Source organism: Pristiophorus japonicus, chromosome 6, assembly GCF_044704955.1.
Source record: "Pristiophorus japonicus isolate sPriJap1 chromosome 6, sPriJap1.hap1, whole genome shotgun sequence".
Lineage (NCBI taxonomy): Eukaryota > Metazoa > Chordata > Chondrichthyes > Pristiophoridae > Pristiophorus > Pristiophorus japonicus.
This window is the reverse complement of record NC_091982.1, coordinates 196,991,342-197,009,465: the sequence shown is the minus strand read 5'-3', so window position 1 is coordinate 197,009,465 and position 18,124 is coordinate 196,991,342. Positions and strand designations below refer to the sequence as shown.

The window sequence follows — 18,124 nt, the reverse complement described above, 5'->3', positions numbered from 1 at the left end:
GAAGAGATTGGGCTAGAAATTTGGTTGGGTATCGCCTCCCATTAGCACCCCGTAGAGGAGGTAAAGCGTCGCTCATAGCTTAGCATCCGGGCTCGGAGATTTTAGCGGCACATGGAAACTTTGGTTGACTTTTACTGGTGGCGCTACCCGTTATAGCCTCGCAGTCTATAACAATAGCAAGATCATGACATCAGTACGCGTGCAGCGCCCCGCTAGCGCCCAGGACGTGAACTTCAGGTTAGCAGCAGGGAGGGGGCAGGAAGGGAAGAAGGTGACGACATAGGACATTTATATGTAAAGTGGCAAAGGTTTTAGGGGTAAATGGTCTCATTTAAGAGGGAAAAGGGATGAACAAACCGTCACTCTCCCCAGGGGGCTCGGCTTCCCCGACCGCCACCGCACTCACTTTTGCGCCCATGAGGGCGGCCGCTCGCTCTTCCACCTTTGTGAGGCCTTGGGAGTTCAGAGTCCCCTGCTCCGATCTGTATTTGTTGCCACCTTTTGTGAGTGAGCGTTGCCTGCAATAACAAACAGAAGAAGGTGTGAGTAAGTGTGCAGCTAAGAGTTTGCTACATGTGCCTTGCAGAGTTGAATAGTTGCTATTGTATGGAGGTGTGCAGATGTCCATTTTACTCTCAGTTGCTGCACAGAGTGGCTGTGGGAACGGTGGGATTTTGTGGCTACCAGCTAAGATTAAGGGTAAGGCTAAAGTTTTTCAAACTTATATAAAGATTGACATGGTGAGAAGAGGAGCTGAGTAAGGGCCAAGAAGGAGAGTTACGCATGGAGGGCAAGGTAAGGCTGCTGAACTGAAGTGGAATTTTGCAGCTCTCTACAGCAACGAAGACCATGGTGAACATAGTGAAGGAGCAGGTACTCCACAGACTGTATATTGTGTGAGACAGTGAGGTTCAAATTATGGCATTGTAAGGTTAATGAAAAGGGTACTCACCCTGCCGACCCGAGTGAGGTCGTTCAACTTCTTGCGACATTGTGTCGCAGTTCCGGGCCCCATGCTCCTTGCAGATGCGTGCTGTGCCACCTCCCTCCACAAACGCTGAAAAACTCTCAGGCTGCAGGACATCCATTCGCCTCTCAACAGCCTTCATCAAAGACTCCAGGGCCGCGTTGGAAAACCAGTGGGCACACTTGCGACTTCCTGGTTCAGCCATGTTGCCGCTCTGACCAGACTGCGATGGTAAAACTGCGCCTGTGCAGACTCATCTTACATCCCCTTTAAGAAGTGGCTGGCGCCGAAATGTCTACCGACCATCGTCTCATCTACATTCGCTCTGGCAATTTATCGCAACGATTTTTGGCTTCACCGCCCTAAGAGAATTGTGCAACAACTGATTTACTGATCCATTTCCCTCTTGGGGCACAGGCCTCTCCTGTTTCCGTGCTCCTAGCCTCCACCCCCACAATCCCAGAGCAAGACCCTGAGTCCGGTGTGCACCTGGGCTATGCAAGTATAATACCTGTTAGGTGCTCTGCGGGAACTCTGAGAGGAAAGTCAGCCCGATAATGTTTTAATAAAAAAAGACTTCAACCAACAAATCTGTTTCTACCTAATCTAATACCTAGTTATTTTCCTAGAACATTATAGTTCTGATTAATAAATAATGCCCTGAGATGGGGTGGGGGCTAGTGGCATGGAAACAGAAGAGGCTTGCAGTTGCGTCCCTGGCTGCTAGCATTGGGGCTTTCTGGAGAGGCCCAATCATTATTTGGGTTCCTCCAGTCTGTAGTGGTCCTGGTGTAACTCTCAATAGCAGGTTTCTTTGGCATTCCCCCTTCCCCCCACCTGCTTGGGTGCCCAATGGACTAACAAAAAGGAAAGTAACACAGTAGGGGCAGGAACCACACTTTCGCTAGGTTACACCTACTCTATATACAGTCTCCGTTAGGTTTTTTTTGGAAACCCAATAAATCCTGTGGTAGCATTGTGGGATGGAGAGTGGAGACAGTTCTCCACTCTTATTTCCTCTTTGCTGTGCCTTAGACTGAGTGCTCCTCAAGCACTATGAATGAGAAAACCTCTCCATACTTCTTCCATATCATTAAGTCCAGTAAAACGCTCATTTTAAATCCACGTCCTCATTTTTGAATCTCTCCATGTCCTCAGTCTACTAACCCTGTAATGTCGTCCAGCCATGTGACCTCTCCCACACAGTTTCGGTCCTCTGACTCTGGCCTTTTGTGAAAGATCATCCACTATTGGTGATATAGCTTTCAGCCACCTTGGCCTTCATCTCTGGAATTCTGTGACTCTTCTTCTTCTCAGCTTTAAAAAGTGTCTCAAAAGCCAACTTATTGAGCATGTTTTCCTTCACCTGCCCTAACTCTCGCACCATGGTTGAATACCCAATTTTTATTCCTATTATTTTATTTTATATATTTCCCTTTCTCTTCCTCACTTTGTAAAGTGCTGTGGGATATTTTCTATGTTAAAGATGCTATATAAATAAATGTCCTTTGACTCTACCAGTACACCACAGAGTACAAAACTATTTTTCATTATACAACGCCCCAGGATATATTTTTTTAAGGAAAAGTAAAAATTCATCTCCCATTTCTCCACATTGAAATGGTATTCAAAGTTTTCTTCATAATTCATGATAGAAATGTTGCTGGCATTTCTCCTATAATATTTACCCTCAGGGCAGAGATACTGTGGCGGGTGGGGTGGGGTGCATTTCTGCTTAATATTGATGTAAGTGAAAGATTTGGAGGCAACCAGAGCTTAACATGTGTTAGTGGAATTGGTCTTGACTATTCCTTTGCCTGAATTCCAAAAAAAATCCTGGGAATATTTGTTTTTTGTGCTTATTTACACGGTAATTTTTTATTTTACTTGTTCTCGTGACATGGGTGATGTTGGCAAGGCTTCATTTATTTCCCATCCCTAGTTGCCCTGAGAAGGTAATCTTCTCCTTGAACCACGGCCATTCTTGTGTTGATGGTGTTTCCATGGTGATGGATAGGGAATTCTGGGTTATTGACCTAGTAGCGATTATGGAATGGTAGTATATGTCCAAGTCAGAATCGTGTGTGATTTGGAGAGGAATTTGGAGCGATGGTTTCCCATGATCTTGCTGCTCTTGTCCTTCTTGATGGTAGCGATCCTGGAATTGTGAGGGGGTGTCCAAGTAGGTCTGCTGAGTTGCTGCAATGCATCCTGTAGATAGAATGTACTCTAGCCACAGTCTGCCAGTGGTGGAGGGGATGCATATTGATTCCAGTGACAAGCATGTTGATCAAGCAGACTGCTCTGTCCTGGATGGTGTTGAGCTTCCTGAATTTTATTGCATCTGTTCTCATCGAGGTAAGTGGGACGTATTCCATCAGACTCTGTACTTGAGTCTTATAGATGGTGAAGAGGCTTTGAGGGACCAAGAGTACAGCCTCTGCCCTGTTCTATCAGTCATTTGGTTGATATGACTAGTCTACTTATGCTATTGTCAGTGATGATTGCCAAGATGTTGATTGTGGGGGCTTGGTGATAGTGTTGCCATTGGAGGTCTGTGGAGATTGTTGGACCTTTACTAGTTAGAGATGGCCATTTTCTGGCATTTATGCGGCATGAATGTTACCTGCCACTCGTCAGTCCAAACCTGGATGTTGTCCAGATCCTGTTGTAGATTGGTATGGGCTGCTTTATAAGTTGTGAAAGGAGCTGAAGAGTGTGAGATCATCAGTGAACAGCTCAACTCCTGACTTTATGACAGAGGGAAGATCATTGGTGAAACAGCTGAAGCTGTTTGGGCTGAGGATATTGCCCTGAGAAACTCCAGCAGCAATGTTCTATGCTGATTGGCCTCCAACATCCACAACCATGAGCTTTGACTCATCTCCTTGACCCTCATTGACCTTAATTTTGCTAGAGCACTTTGGTGGTATGCTCAGTATAATGCTGCCTTGAGGTCAAGGGCAGTTCTCTCGCCTCTTGGGCAGAGCTACTACAATTTTGAAATTTATTATCTTTGTAACTTAAATGTGATGATAATGACTGTATAAATTACACTTAACTGAATTATGTTGCTTTACTGCTCAACCTGCCTACCATAAATATTCTGCAGGGAACAAGAAGCCGAAGATGCTAAAATAGAATCCAAAATGTTCATTGAACGGATTGAAGCCCTGAAGAAACAGTTCCAAAGTGAGAGAGAGGTTGCAAGGAAGGCCAGTCAAAAGGAAATAATGGAAGTAAGTCTAATCACCCTTCCATCCTTCCTGAAAAGATAAAACTACCCCAAGACACAGACTGTACAAAACTGACCGCGAGTAAAGTAATTCGTGAAGGTGTATAAAATCTTTCAAAACAAATTGATAGTAATAAGGTACTTTGTTATAAGTACTAGTTACTACAAATAAGTAAAGTTATTTCTTTTTTCTTTGATAAATTGGAGCATTCAAAACTTCTGTTGGAAAATAGTGACTAAGTGGCAAACAAATTGCTAGGCCATGGAAAAGACATGTTCAGACCTATTATTTATTGGAGTTACACTGTGTCTGGACATTTAGGGCCCAAGTTTCCACACGCGCCTAGAACGGCGCAGTCCCGACCTGGACGCTCGTTTTTCGCGCCACAAAGTGCGCCTAAAAAAATCCTCGGTATTCTCCACCCCCCTGCAGGTTCTCTGGCCCTCGGCGCAGCGCAGCACGAGCTGTGGGGGGGCGGAGCCAGGTCCCTGCGCTGAAAACAGTGCCGGGACCTCTGCACATGCACGCTACAGTAGACACGCAAGTGCAGTAGCTCCAGGTGCCGAACTGTGTGGGAGGGGCCCAAAGCACGCAATCCCTAGCCCTGGCCGAATGGCCTCACTGGGGCTGCGTGAATAAGGCTCCTCCCACGGCCAGCTCCTGCTTCCCCCCCCCCCCGACCAGACCCGACACCCGCTCCCTGCCCCCCCCCCCCCCTGCCTCCGGACCAGACCCGACACCCGCTCACCCCCCCCCGCCCCCTCCCGACTGGACCCGACCCGACCCACGCTCCTGTTCCCGCTCCCCGACTGGACCCAACCCGACCCGCGCTCCTGTTCCCGCCCCCCCGACTGGACCCGACCCGACCCGACCCGCGCTCCTGTTCCCGCTCCCCCGACTGGACCCGACCCGACCCGCGCTCCTGTTCCCGCTCCCCGACTGGACCCGACCCGACCCGACCCGACCCGACCCGCGCTCCTGTTCCCGCTCCCTGACTGGACCTGACCCGACCCGCGCTCCTGTTCCCGCTCCCCGCCCCCCCCGACTGGACCCAACCCGACCCGACCCGCGCTCCTGTTCCCGCCTCCCCGACTCGTCCCGACCCGACCCGCGCTCCTGTTCCTGCTCCCCGCCCCCCCGACTGGACCCGCGCTCCTGTTCCCGCTCCCCACCCCCCCGACTGGACCCGACCCGACCCGACCCGCGCTCCCGCCCTTCAACCCGACCCGACCCCCCCACCACTGGACCCGACCCGACCCCCGCTCCCGGACTGGATCCGACCTGACCTCCCCCCCTCTCCCTCCATCTCTCCCCCTCTCTCCCTCCCCCCCCCCCCCGACCCGAACCGAACCTCCCCGACCCAACCCAACGCCACCTACCTGTAAATCTGGTGCTGGGGACGGGCCCTGCCCGAAGTCTCGGGCCGGCCCGTTCAGCCTTCAGTCCCGAAAGGCCTGCCTGAAGCACTTTCACACAGGTAGGAAGATGGTTTATTTAATCTTTTCTTTGCTTATAAATGTTTATTCAGGTTGGATTTATTTGTATAATATTTGTAGAAGTATAAATAAGGATTTATTGTAGAATTTAATGACTTCCCTTCTCCCCCCCCCCCTCCCCCCCACCTCGTTCTGGACGCCTAATTTGTAACCTGCGCCTGATTTTTTAATGTGTAGGACAGGTTTTTTCAGTTCTACAAAAATCTTCACTTGCTCCATTCTAAGTTAGTTTGGAGTACGTTTTCACTGTGGAAACTTTCAAATCAGGCGTCAGTGGCCGGACACGTCCCCTTTTGAAGAAAAAATTCTGTTCCAAAGTAGAACTGTTCTACCTGACTAGAACTGCAGAAAAAAAAATGTGGAGAATTGCGATTTCTAAGATAGTCCGTTCTCCACCAGTTGCTCCTAAAAATCAGGTGCAAATCATGTGGAAACTTGGGCCCTTAGAAGGTATCTTTGTACAGCTGGCTGCATGCTGACATAAGCATAGAATATTTAGATAAAAATCTCAAATGTATACATCTTGTACATACTTGGCTTAATTCTAATTTCTATTAACAATATAAATTCTAATTTCTATTAACAATATAGTCAATATATTAAACAGAAGTCGAGTCAACTTATTAAATATGGTGTCTTACAAACAAATTCCGTTTTAAAAAAAAAAAAAGATTGTAGTAGGACAGGATTCTGGCGGAGTTCCCATTGGAACCTGGGGCAGAACCTGGATCAGCCAGGTTTCCTCCCCATTTAAGCTTAATGGAAAATCTTGATGCAGAGGACAACAGGCATTCCTTCTGCCTGACCTCCACCCCACGTTTCAGCAGCAGCTTAGGACACATCTCTGGGAGCTATCGTGGGCTACCATGGGAATCTTGCCAAATGCACCCCTGATGGCCCTAAAGTACAAAAGGCAAATGGCGACCAATCTCAGAAGGGACCTACCAGTTGAAGGAAAACAAAACAACAAAAAAACTTGGCCTGAGCTGCCTCTTGCTCTCTTTCATGGAGTTGTAGGGTGCCACTGCCTTCGTGGGGCAGGCATCGCTATCATACAACTACAGGTGCAAGGTCCGACCACACTATTTAAATCACCTCAATCCCCAGGATTTGGGATGAGGTTTCCTACCAGTTAAAATTTCCACCTTCATGCGTGTCCAGCAGAAGAATGGCACCACAGGATTTCTCTCATTAAATGTACAATGGACTCGTATACCCAATGAAGAATTTCTGATCAACTTAAATTGGATAGAATCCCAACTAAACTAACTACACGGTAAATTCTGAAATCCTGCCGTAAATGCAACCAAGACCATATTGCATGGACTTTCTGGGTCAATAAATGCAGGAATAAAATTGGAAATGACTGAAAACACTTAGCAGGTCAGACTCGGATGGAGCGGGGTAGAATCTATCTTGTGGAGTGTAAATCGGGTGTCAAAAGTCTAATTTGCCCAAGTAAAGTAAGACTACCTCCTCTGGGATCTGGTGTCAGGTCAGGCTCTAACTCCAGCTTCAGGCAACATTTCACTATAACTATCATTGGTGTGAAGCAAAAGCACATCAATTTGATGCTACAGTTATAATGTAAATACATCCATAAAGGCCAGGCTATCTAAACAGTCTTTCACCAATTTTATCAGTACAAGCAGTGCTATGGCCGAGGAAGCCTCCCATCGTAAGATTCTGCAAGAAATAGTACCACATATTGACATGGTATTTATAGAATCATATAATTATACTGCACAGAATGAGGCCATTCAGCCTCTGAAAGAACTACTAATTAGTAGCACTCTCCTGCTCTTTCCCCATTGCCCTGCAATTCTTTTTTAAGTCGAGATCCAGTTCCGTTTTGAAAGTTACTATTGAATCTGCATCCACCACCCTTTCAGACATTGCATTCCTGATCATAACAACTTGCTGAGTTTTTTTTTAATCTCCTCATCTCCGCCTGGCTTTTATCCCAATTATTTTAAATATGTATCCTCTGGTTACTGATGCTTCTGCCAGTGGAAACAGTTTCTCCTTATCTACTCTATCAAAGCCCCATATAATTTTGAACATCTCTATTAAATCTCCCCTTAACCTGCTCTAAGGAGAACAATCTTATTTAAGCGGCTAACAAGTCTTTTAGTCACAGTGCAGCCTTCAAATTTTTTAAATTATGAAATCCAGAGCACAGTGAATTGGGTGCACAGACCTCCACGCTCAATTCTCAGACCCGTGTTCAATTCCTGTGAGACCTTCACAATGTTAACCCTTATATGTACACCCTTATAAAATTGATACCTAGGGGGTTAAATTTGATAGTCCCCTAAAACACGCGCAGGGATCACAAAGCGTGATTAACCCACGCCCGTTGACTACAATGCAGGCAGCATGCCAACTTTGTGCTGGCTGCTAATTTCCATGATTTCATTGGCTGTACTCATCCTAAAATCGTTACTTGCTAGCACCAGTTAAAGCTAGCCTGCACTGCTTAAAGCTGGCCTGCACCTCTTACAGTGGAGGTGTATTGTGGCTGGAGCAGGTGCTGGCAGTTATTCAGGAAGTGAATCTGACCTGAGAAACGGTGAAGAGTGAAACAACATGGGAGAGAACGAATTCCAAGGATTTTGGACGTTGCACTGGAGGCTTTGATTGAGGAGATTAAAAGCAGGAGAGATTTCCTGTATCCTCAGGGTGTCAGGAGGCCCTCCAGACACGCTCAGAAGACAGTGGGAGCAGATAGCCATGGAGGTCAATACCAGGAGTCAAGCCCCGAGGACCTGTATGCAGTGCCGCAAGAAGTTCAGTGACCTCACACGAGTGGTCAATGTCAGTGAATGCATCTTCAAATGCCATATACGACCAACTGCACCACTAGCCTCAGTCACTGCTTAATGCCCTGCACCTCCACCTACCAAAAATCTCTGTAAATCAGGACTCGTACTTAACATTTATAGCTTCACCTCACCCTCACACACTTAGCACTGCTGCAGGTGTCACACCCACATCTCACAGCTTGCATACACTGCCAGCTATTGAATCATGACAGCCACATCACCCAAACATATTGCACGACACTCACCGACACACTTCCCTCTTTGTTGCAGGAGAAGGTGGCACACAACTGAAGGCAGCAGGAGCTAGCTGGCAGGGGACAGGCGCATCTGCTTGTCTTAATCCCCATGGAGGAGATGGTGCTGGCCATTATTGGAATGGCCATTGCTGAGGCCATGGCCAGCGATGGGGCTGGAATCATAGAAGATGACAGTATCCTCATACTTAATCCTTCTTCTCACATCCTACTTCCCCCACATCCCACAATCTCTCTGATTTATAGGCTGAAGATGGTGTAAGCATGCACCTCTTATTTCCCTCCCCTCACCACACCTTAGCCGTGTGCCTTTCTCCTTTCAGATACTCAAGAACTGAAACCTGCCCAGGCAGTTGTGGAAGAAGAAGACGACAGTGATGAGGAAGACACACCGTCACTCGATTTAGCACTCGCAGCTGCCGGCTCTGATACTGACACTGTACATAATTCAGCGGATAGCATAAAGATGGGATCTGCATGTGGTGAGACAGCGGGCACGTGTGTCCTGCAGCCAGAGCAGAGGGCAAGGATAGCGCAGGTGCCAGCTCACTGAAGGACGAAGGTCACACACGAGTTCTGCTGCAGAAAACTTCGATGAGGCAGGGTACAGAAGAAGGCTGATGGCCAATGTTCCCTTTAAAGCGTTCTGCAGCTCCCATGCAGCCGGTTCATTGGCTTTTAAATAGGAAAAAATGCGCATGCACAGTATCTTGAAAGGACCCTGCATGCGCCAAAAAATTAAAGAAAACATTGCTAATGGGTACGCATAATGAAATGCTTGGTGCATTGGGAAGCCTGCCAAAAAGCCTGCATGCAATGTCAAGGAGCATGGAGGATTCCAGCACCAATTTGGCACAGAGCTTGGAGCCCATCCTTTCCAGCATAGAAGTAGGGACCAACTCCATTAGCGCATTCATAGATGTCTCTGCTTCCATTGCAGCATAAGCAGCAGCCACCCAGTGTCTGAGAGCTGCAGTGAAAGCTCAGACTGATGCCATTATTACTGCAGATTACAGAGTTCAAAGGGGCTTGCAGCATGTCACTGCAGTCCTCCAATCTGTCTCTAACAGGTTACTAGGATTGCTGAGATGCCGCCCTGGGGGAGTGGCAGTGGCTCCATGGAGCATGAACCTGCGATCCTCCCTGATGACAGCATTCGTCCTCCCGCCATTGCCACTCTGCCAGTACCCTTGCTGCTGCCTGACAGCCAGCCAGCCCAGACTGCTGCCGCCCATGCCAAGATGCTGCCATCCGCAGTCAGGCCTTATAGGCCAAGAAGTCATCCTCCAAGGCCATCTGCAGTATCCTCCACTGAATGTTAGCAGTCTTCCACCAACCATGTTGCAGCCATGGGATAGTACTGCATAGGAGCACTAGGACAGGCAAAGGTTCAGAGAAGACAGGCACTAAGGGAATGCAGAAGGGTGATTAGTTTACGTTTTTATGCAATATGGCATGATTTCATTTATAAATTTGGTTTGCAATGTTTATTTTGTATTGGTTTTTATTTTTGCATTGTGGCCCCAGCAGAAAGGGCTGTCTGGGCTGCCTCCTCCCTTCCTCTTCGTATTTCTGCTCCTCCTCAGTTGCTCACCGTATAGTTGGTGGCGAGGGCTGTGCCCTCATGATGGTGAGATTGTGCAGAATGCAGCAGATCACCATGAATCTTTGCACCCGCTCTGCCAAGTACTGCAGGGCTCCTCCAGACTGGTCCAGACAACGGAAGCATTGTTTCAGCACGCCAGTGTCTGCTCAATCACATTTCGTGTGGCAGCATGGCTTTTATTGTTTGCATGCTGTGCACATGTGTGGGGTTTGCGGACTGGAGTCCTCAGTCATGTTGTCAGCGGATAGCCCTTATCACACAGTAGCCACTCTTTGGTTTGCGTAGTGGCTGAACTGCAGTTGGCACAGTGGACTACGGCAGTATGAAGGCATCATGACCGCTGCCAGGATACCGGGCATTAACCTGCATGATTCGCTGCACATCATCGTCCACTAGCTGGGTGTAGAGGGAGTGTTGAATCGTTTTCGGTTCCGGTATATGGCAGAGTTGACATGCGGTGCCCGCAAAGCTATGTGCGTGCAGCCATTGGCATCCTGCACCATGGGGAAGCCTGCAATCCTAACAAAGCCGTGTGCTTACTCCACCTGCTGGCTTCTGGCCCAAGATAATAAAATGTAGTTAGCTCTCTTTGAATAGAGAGCCTCAGTTACTTCCATTATGCAACAGTGGACGGCAAGATGTTGCAAATATCTGCAACTCCAGCCTGGAGAGGCGGATGATATTTTTAGAGCTCTAAAGGCCTTCGTAGCACCCCAAAAAAGGTGTTAATGATCCAAATTTTGCGTCCGGGCGATTTAATTCAACTTGAGTAGGAGAGTTAAGTAATACTTTTGACTACTACAGCCCTAGACACAGCTGGAATATGTATATGAATATGCAGAATATAAATATGTATCTGCAAAGAACTACTATCATTTTCCTTGACGTGCAAATATTTTCTAACTTCATAGCTTAGAAAAGGCCTAGATGATGCTACATTCAAATCTGCAGAACTATCACGAGCCAATAGGGAATTGCGACTGAAAGTTGCTGAATTTGAGAAGACAATAAAATGTCAGAAGGCAAAGATCAAAGATCAAAAGATACAGCTGAAGCATTATCTGGAGACCAAAACAACTAATACACAAAATACAGAAAGAATGAAGGTGTACAATTTTTATTTGTATGTAAATTCATTTTGAATGATCAGATTGTTACAATTTAGGCTATCTCCCAACGTTTATGTATGCTCATAGTAAAAATGCTTTTTCCATAAACAGACCCACTCTCCTATGATCTGATATTTACAACTTTATGCATGACATGAAGTAAATAGCAGGTGACGGGACTAAATGTTACCTTTTTATTGCGGTCTTTTGTACCAGAGCTTGCATGGACTTACTATAGTTAGATAAGGGTATTAAGGGATATGGAGTAAATAGAGTTAAGCTACAGATCAGCCATAGAATCATAGAAAGTACAGCAGAGAAAGAGGCCATTCAGCCCATTGAGTCTGCGCCAGCTCTTTTGAAGAGCAATCTAGTTAGTCTCACTCCCTGCACTTTCCTCATATCCCTGCAGTTTTTTCTCTTTCAAGCATTTATGCAATTCTCTTTTGAAGGCTACTGTTGAATCTGTATCAGGCAGTGCATTCCAAATCCTAACACGCCTTTCACAAACTCAGAACGCTCCAAAGCGCTTTACTGCAACAATAACTTGTATTTCTATGATGCCTTTAACATCGAAAAATGTCCCAAGACGGGTAATCATTGTAAAACATTGACACCAAGCCAAAGAAGGAAATATTAGGAGGGGTGACTAAAAGCTTTATTAAAGAGCTAGGTTTTATGGAGGGTCTTAAAGGAAGAGAGGGATGTGGAGAGGCAGAGAAATTTAGGGATGGAATTCCAGAGCTTAGGGTCTGACAAATGAAGCCAGCGGGTCGAAGGAAATGGAGGCTGCACAAGAGGCCAGAGTTGGAAGAACACAGAGCTCATGGAGGGTTGCAGGGTTGGAGCAGGTTACAGAAATAGGTAGGGATGAGGCCATGGGAGGAATTTGAACATGGTTGAAAACATAGGTCAGTGAGCACAGGGGTGGTGTGAAATGTTCCTGTTAAGCTACACGGTCGCGCAGCAGTCTTGAGGTTCCGCACAGGCCACTTACCCGCTGTATAATGAAATAACCGCGCATGCGCGGAAATTTGAATGGCCGTGCAGCCCATTAAGGGGCCACGCACCCAAAAGAAATGAGAGGGAACAATGATGCTTGGTGAATGGATAGGATATGGGCAGCAGGGTTTTGGGTGAGCTGAAGTTTATGAAAGGTGAAAGGCAAGCCAGGAGAGCATTGAAATAGTCGAGTCTAAAGATGACCCGAGACATGGATGAGGGTTTCAGCAGCTGATGGGCTCAGCCAGGGGTGGATATGGGCGATGTTTAAGAGGTGGAAGTAGAGAGTCTTTGTGATGGAAGTTCAACTCAAGGCCAAATAGGACGCCAAGGTTGCAAACAGATGGCACGGACCTGAGGCAGTGGCCAAGGAGGGGTTGGTGAGGTCATGGAGTTTGTGATAAATTGAATACTGTGTGATTTTTTTTTTTTTCTTTTTCACTTGAGGGTGACTATAACTTGTTCATATCTTACCCCCCACCCCTACCCTGCCTGTGTTCTCCACTCCTCTTCTAAAGATATTACTGTGCAGTTCCATGGCCTCCCAGTTCAGCTGAACCCATTTATAACCTCCTTGCCTTAGGAATCTACAGCACTGCTGACTGCGACCTCAGCAGCAATTGACTTAGGCAAAACAACCCTATCAGACTCCAAGACACCTCCCCCCATCCCATAGCACTTCCATCTTTCTTTTCCACCAAATAGCAGACACCGTGACGGTACACAACATCTGCAGCCTGTGGGTATAAACACAACAAGAAACCTCTAAGACCAAAAAATGCATGCCAAGCCTGGGACCAAAACAAATACTTCAATTTATATTTGCACAAAAATGTAGCAGAATAATTAATAAATAATTAGTGAATGAAATTGGGTATGACAATTTCCTTTTAGTGAAACTGAAAGTGATAGAAAACTTACAATTAAGTTATTGTAGCAGTAATTAGCACTGTGTCTTGTGATGTAGCAAGAAAGCTTGCCTTTCTCCTACTGCTCAACCTTTTTTATGGGAAATTCGTAGCCAATCGTTCCAATTCTTTGTCAAATCACAAACGCCAGAGGTCACCTTGCACACGCCAAGGATCACTCTGCGCCAATGCTCTTAGCCAAAAGGCCTAGAGCCACTGCACCGTTCCTGGAAGTACTGCAATACCAGGTTCGTGCCATGGAGGTGGATGGGTCAGGTCCCCCACACACCTCCGTGGAGGTGGATGGGTCAAGCCACCCCACCCACCTCTCAACCTTTCCTCTACAACGTAATACTCAGCTGTTTAAAGTGATTGTGAAAGCACTTTCTTAATCAGCTGGTTTCTGTACAGTCAACAGCGCACTTTCAATTGCACTTCAGCAAAGGCTGAACAGCGTTTTACTACTTATAAATAAGTTTGTATTAAAAGTGTTAAATATTAGAAGCTGCTCAGCCCTTTCTATTCAGTACAATGAACACATTTATTATGTTAATTATATTGAGGATACAGTATGTTTGGGTACCAAAAAATAGACTTCAGTGTATAATTTTTCGTAAGATTTCTTTATTTTTTGAAATTTTACTGCTCCATTATTTTCTCAAAAATTACTGTCAAATTACACCCTGAATCACGAGATAAATAATAGACTCGGCTGTGAATGAGTTGTGTTGTCACACATTTCCATTATATTGCTCCATAAATTATATAGTTTATGTAAACAAATGAGGTAACTTGAATTATTTTTTTAGTTATTACAAGATACAAGCTAACTGCAGTATACAGTGCTAAAATTAGTTTTCAGGATTAAAAATAATTGAATGCATTTGATTGCAGAGAGATGAAAAAAATAATTGAATAGTGGTTCCTGTTTGACAAGTTGTGTTTTTTTTGCTTAGGAATTTGAAGCAGACTTGAAACAGATGGAGACAATAAAAGAACAGTATCAAAAAAAGAACTATGAGCAGGTCTGTACACAGATAAAAAAAATTTGCATTATTTATCTGTATTGAAAAGTGATATTTGGTGCCTTATAAATTGTTAAACTGTGCATAATAGCTCTGCCTTTTCTGTCTGATTTGTAGTTAGAGTGTGTGTATACATAAAGGACTCAAAAATCCATGGAGGCACCATCCAACATGTGCCCCACCGGGAATGCACTCTCCGATAACTCTTATTACTGATCTCACCGCATTATGTGGTGTGAGGGGAGGTTCAATCGCTAAAATATCAATGGTGACCTCTCACACCACTATCAGGCGTTTGCTCTTTGGGGAAAGCCAATACTTCTTGTAGATGCTGTCTACTTTTGGATGGGGGAGGGGGCAGGAGCCCACTGTTCCGGAATCATGCTAGAAATGCCCCATTGACCCCACTTTTTTAAAACGTTTGTTCTCGAGACATGGTGATGCTGCCAATACTGCATTCTTTTCCCATCCCGAGTGGTGGGCGACCTTCCCCTTGACCAGCTGCAGTCCTTGTGGTGATGGTGCTCCCACAATGATATTAGGCAAGGATTTCAGGACACTGACCCAGTGACAATGAAGGAAAGTGAATATATGTTCAAGTCAGGATGATGTGTGACGCAGAGGGGCCTCCTGATGGGGTTCTGACAACATTGTCCTTCTCAATGGTATAGAGCGAGGGAAGGGAGCTGTTGCCAAATTAACCTTAGTGAGTTCATGCAGTGCATCCTATAGCCACAGTGTACCAGTGATGGAGATGTGGATTAAAAACATAAAATGCTGGAAATATTTAACAGGTCTGGCAGCATCTGTGGTGATGTGCATACTGGATTGAGTGGCAGGGATGTTGTTCAAGTGAACTGCTCTGTCCTGGATAATATCAAATTCTTGAGCGTTATTGTAGCTGCACCCAAGTAGGAAAGTGATGAGTGTTTTTTTCACAATTCCTGATTTTAGCCTTGTAGATGGTGGATAATATTTAATATTTAAATATTTTCAGTTTTACTGAAGTCCGGGAATCATTTTTTTTAATGTTGTTGATATTTTACATTGAGTTGTATTTTGGCTGTTTCTTTTCCTGCAGTCTCAAATGATTCAGAAGTTTATGACAGAGATGCAGAGTCTACAAGAAGAGCTTCAGGACGTGGCAAAGAGTCAACTTGAGGCAGCGTCCCTCCGCAACCAGCAAGAACTCCAGTTGAAGAAGGAACATAAGCTAACTCAAGAGCTGAGGAGTAAATGCCAGGTGGGATGTCTTCTGTTTCCATGCTTTTATTTACAAAAAATGTTTTTATCAATGTTGAATGTTTTTGTCAAAATCAGTAGTTAGACTGTTAAAACGAAAGATTTGCATTTATATTTTGGACTACTTTGAAGAGTAAAGGAAAATTTGATGGGGGTGTATAACGGGCGGCCAATCCACTAGTGTCATTTTGTACACCCGCCGATGTTGACTATTCCCCCTGCTGTAGTGTTGAAATTGCCGATTAATACAACGTTGCAATTCCAAGATATAACTTTCCTGTTGGTATCTTTCTAAATGTGACTAGTCCCAAAATGAAGAAATAGTAATATATACAGAAAACCTGTCATTTGCTGATGGAGTTTTATGATTGCTAATGTACCAGCACATTTAAGATGACTTTTTTCATCTCTTTTTAAGTAATGCGTCTCAATAATGGTGTTACTTTCAGTGTCACTTTAATTAGCCTTTGCTTGATATCTCATATATCTTTGTTACTTCATTAAAAACAATAATTATTTTTGCAGCTTGTGTTATTGTTCACCATAGTTAGTCGGAGAATATGGTTACTCTTTTACCTGTCTCCACTGTATTCATGTTGCTGTATTTCTCTTTGTCTCGCCTTCTCTGCCTTTGTCTCTTTCTCTTCACTTCTCTCTTCCTAACTTTACTTTTTACTTTATCACTATCCTTTTCTGCTTCTCAGTCTTTTTTTACTTCTCTCCTTTTAGGTGGAGATGGCAGGGAATGGAGTCACCGATGGCTACAGGCTGCATTTGGGGTGGGATTGCAGGGAAATTGCAGTCCTCGGTGATTCCCTTCCCATGCCCTTCCCAATCGCTCATACTTCTACCTACCCATTCACAGCCATTACATCCCCAAAGCTACTCACCCTCACTGTGTCCTCCACTTCCTACCATCCCCCCTCCACATTATCCCCATCTTTTTCCCTTTGATCTACCCTGTACCTTGCCCTCTTCCTTGCTCTGCTGTCACACATCTTACCTTTAGCCATCCATCCATTTCCCCCCCAACGGTGGATGGTGCGGGGCCATAAGCCCTCGCCTTCTTAACCTCTTTTCCTTCTCCCTTCTCTCTTTCTTCCTTTCTATTTGTTTCCCTCAAAGAGGCTTTGATTGCTTTCAAAATTCTATTTGTTTTTTTCTAAAGTAATCAAATTAGTATGAGGTAACACACTGTCTGTCTCATAGATGTTAGCAATTATATCTCTAGCTCATAGCTGTCAACAAAACACCAGTGGATAATTAATTGGCTTCAAAATTCAACCGGTGTTTTGAATATTGAATTAATATAAACATCATGGGCGAGAAATTGGGCTCAGTAGCACTCGTTAGGAATCCAAAATGGCATCCGTGGCACCCACGCATACTTCTGATGCGAAGCGTGCTGGACGCCATCTTGTTGAAGGCGTTCGATTGCGTGCAAGTATGCAGAGCAAGCGGGTCGTGGCTACCATTTTGGAACTCCACGCTTCAGCTGACACCCTCTCTTAAGCTTACACAGCTGACTATATGTTAAGCAGCAGGAAGGACACCCACCTGTGATATTTAGATGGATCATCAACTACTTACAAGTTAGTTGCTGGTTGAGTTGTTCTGGCTGTTGCTACAATTCTACATGTTTTTGGTGCTTTTCATAGTTGTTTTAAGTTTCGAAAGTCTAAAGGGAATGGTGTGGCAGATGCTAAAGTATTTTTGGCTGACTTCAAGGCTTCTGCACAAACCAGTTGATCCCAGACATGGGTGGCCTACTGGGCATTTCTCTTGGAATCGAGCACCAATGGGAGAATGAGCAGAGGCCATGGAGTGCAGAACAAATTCCAGTAGAGGGAGGGGGGAAAAGGGTTCTCAGCAGGAGGCCATGTCACCAGGGGTGTTCAGGGAGCAATTCTCCTACCTGAACCTCAGCGACGACCAATGTTTGAGATGTTTACACTTCACTAAGGAGGTTGTCACTGAAATCTGCCAACTGCTGTAACCACCACTCCAACCTCAGAGCTGGGCGAGGACTGCATTGCTGTGAAGGTGACCGTGGCTATGAACTTTTATGCATCTGACTCCTTCCAAGCTGGTGCTAGAGATATTAGCAACATTTCTCAGTTTGCCGTCCACTTCCACTGAGGCTCTCTATTCAAGGAGAGATAACTTCATTTCACTCCCTCTTGCCACAGACAAACAGGCGGAGCGAGCACGAGGGTTTGCAATGTTTGCAGGCTGCCACATGGTGCAGGGTGCCATTGACTGCCCACACATTGCTTTGCGGGCACTGCATTTCAACTCTGCCATGTACAGTAAGTGAAAGGGATTCCAATCCCTCAACGTCCAGCAGGTCATTATGCAGGTCAATGCCCGGTATCTTGGCAGTAGTCATGATGCCTTCATTCCATGGCAGTCTGCTGTGCCAGCTGTATTTGAGTCACCACGCCAAAAGGGTGG

The 18,124-nt window shown here is 45.6% G+C and overlaps 1 protein-coding gene across 6 annotated transcripts in view; it reads left to right on the top strand.

The window, feature by feature from the left end:
* ccdc150 (coiled-coil domain containing 150) overlaps positions 1-18,124 on the top strand; it is a 169,544-nt gene that overhangs the window by 125,076 nt on the left and 26,344 nt on the right. For 5 of the 6 annotated variants that reach the window (XM_070883527.1, XM_070883525.1, XM_070883526.1 and 2 more), the window contains 4 exons: positions 4,080-4,206; positions 11,296-11,490; positions 14,360-14,428; positions 15,510-15,671. In XM_070883527.1, coding sequence (XP_070739628.1) covers positions 4,080-4,206; positions 11,296-11,490; positions 14,360-14,428; positions 15,510-15,671 — 553 coding nt within the window. The remainder of the gene's footprint in view (positions 1-4,079; positions 4,207-11,295; positions 11,491-14,359; positions 14,429-15,509; positions 15,672-18,124) is intronic. The other variant, XM_070883529.1, reaches the window with a different exon arrangement.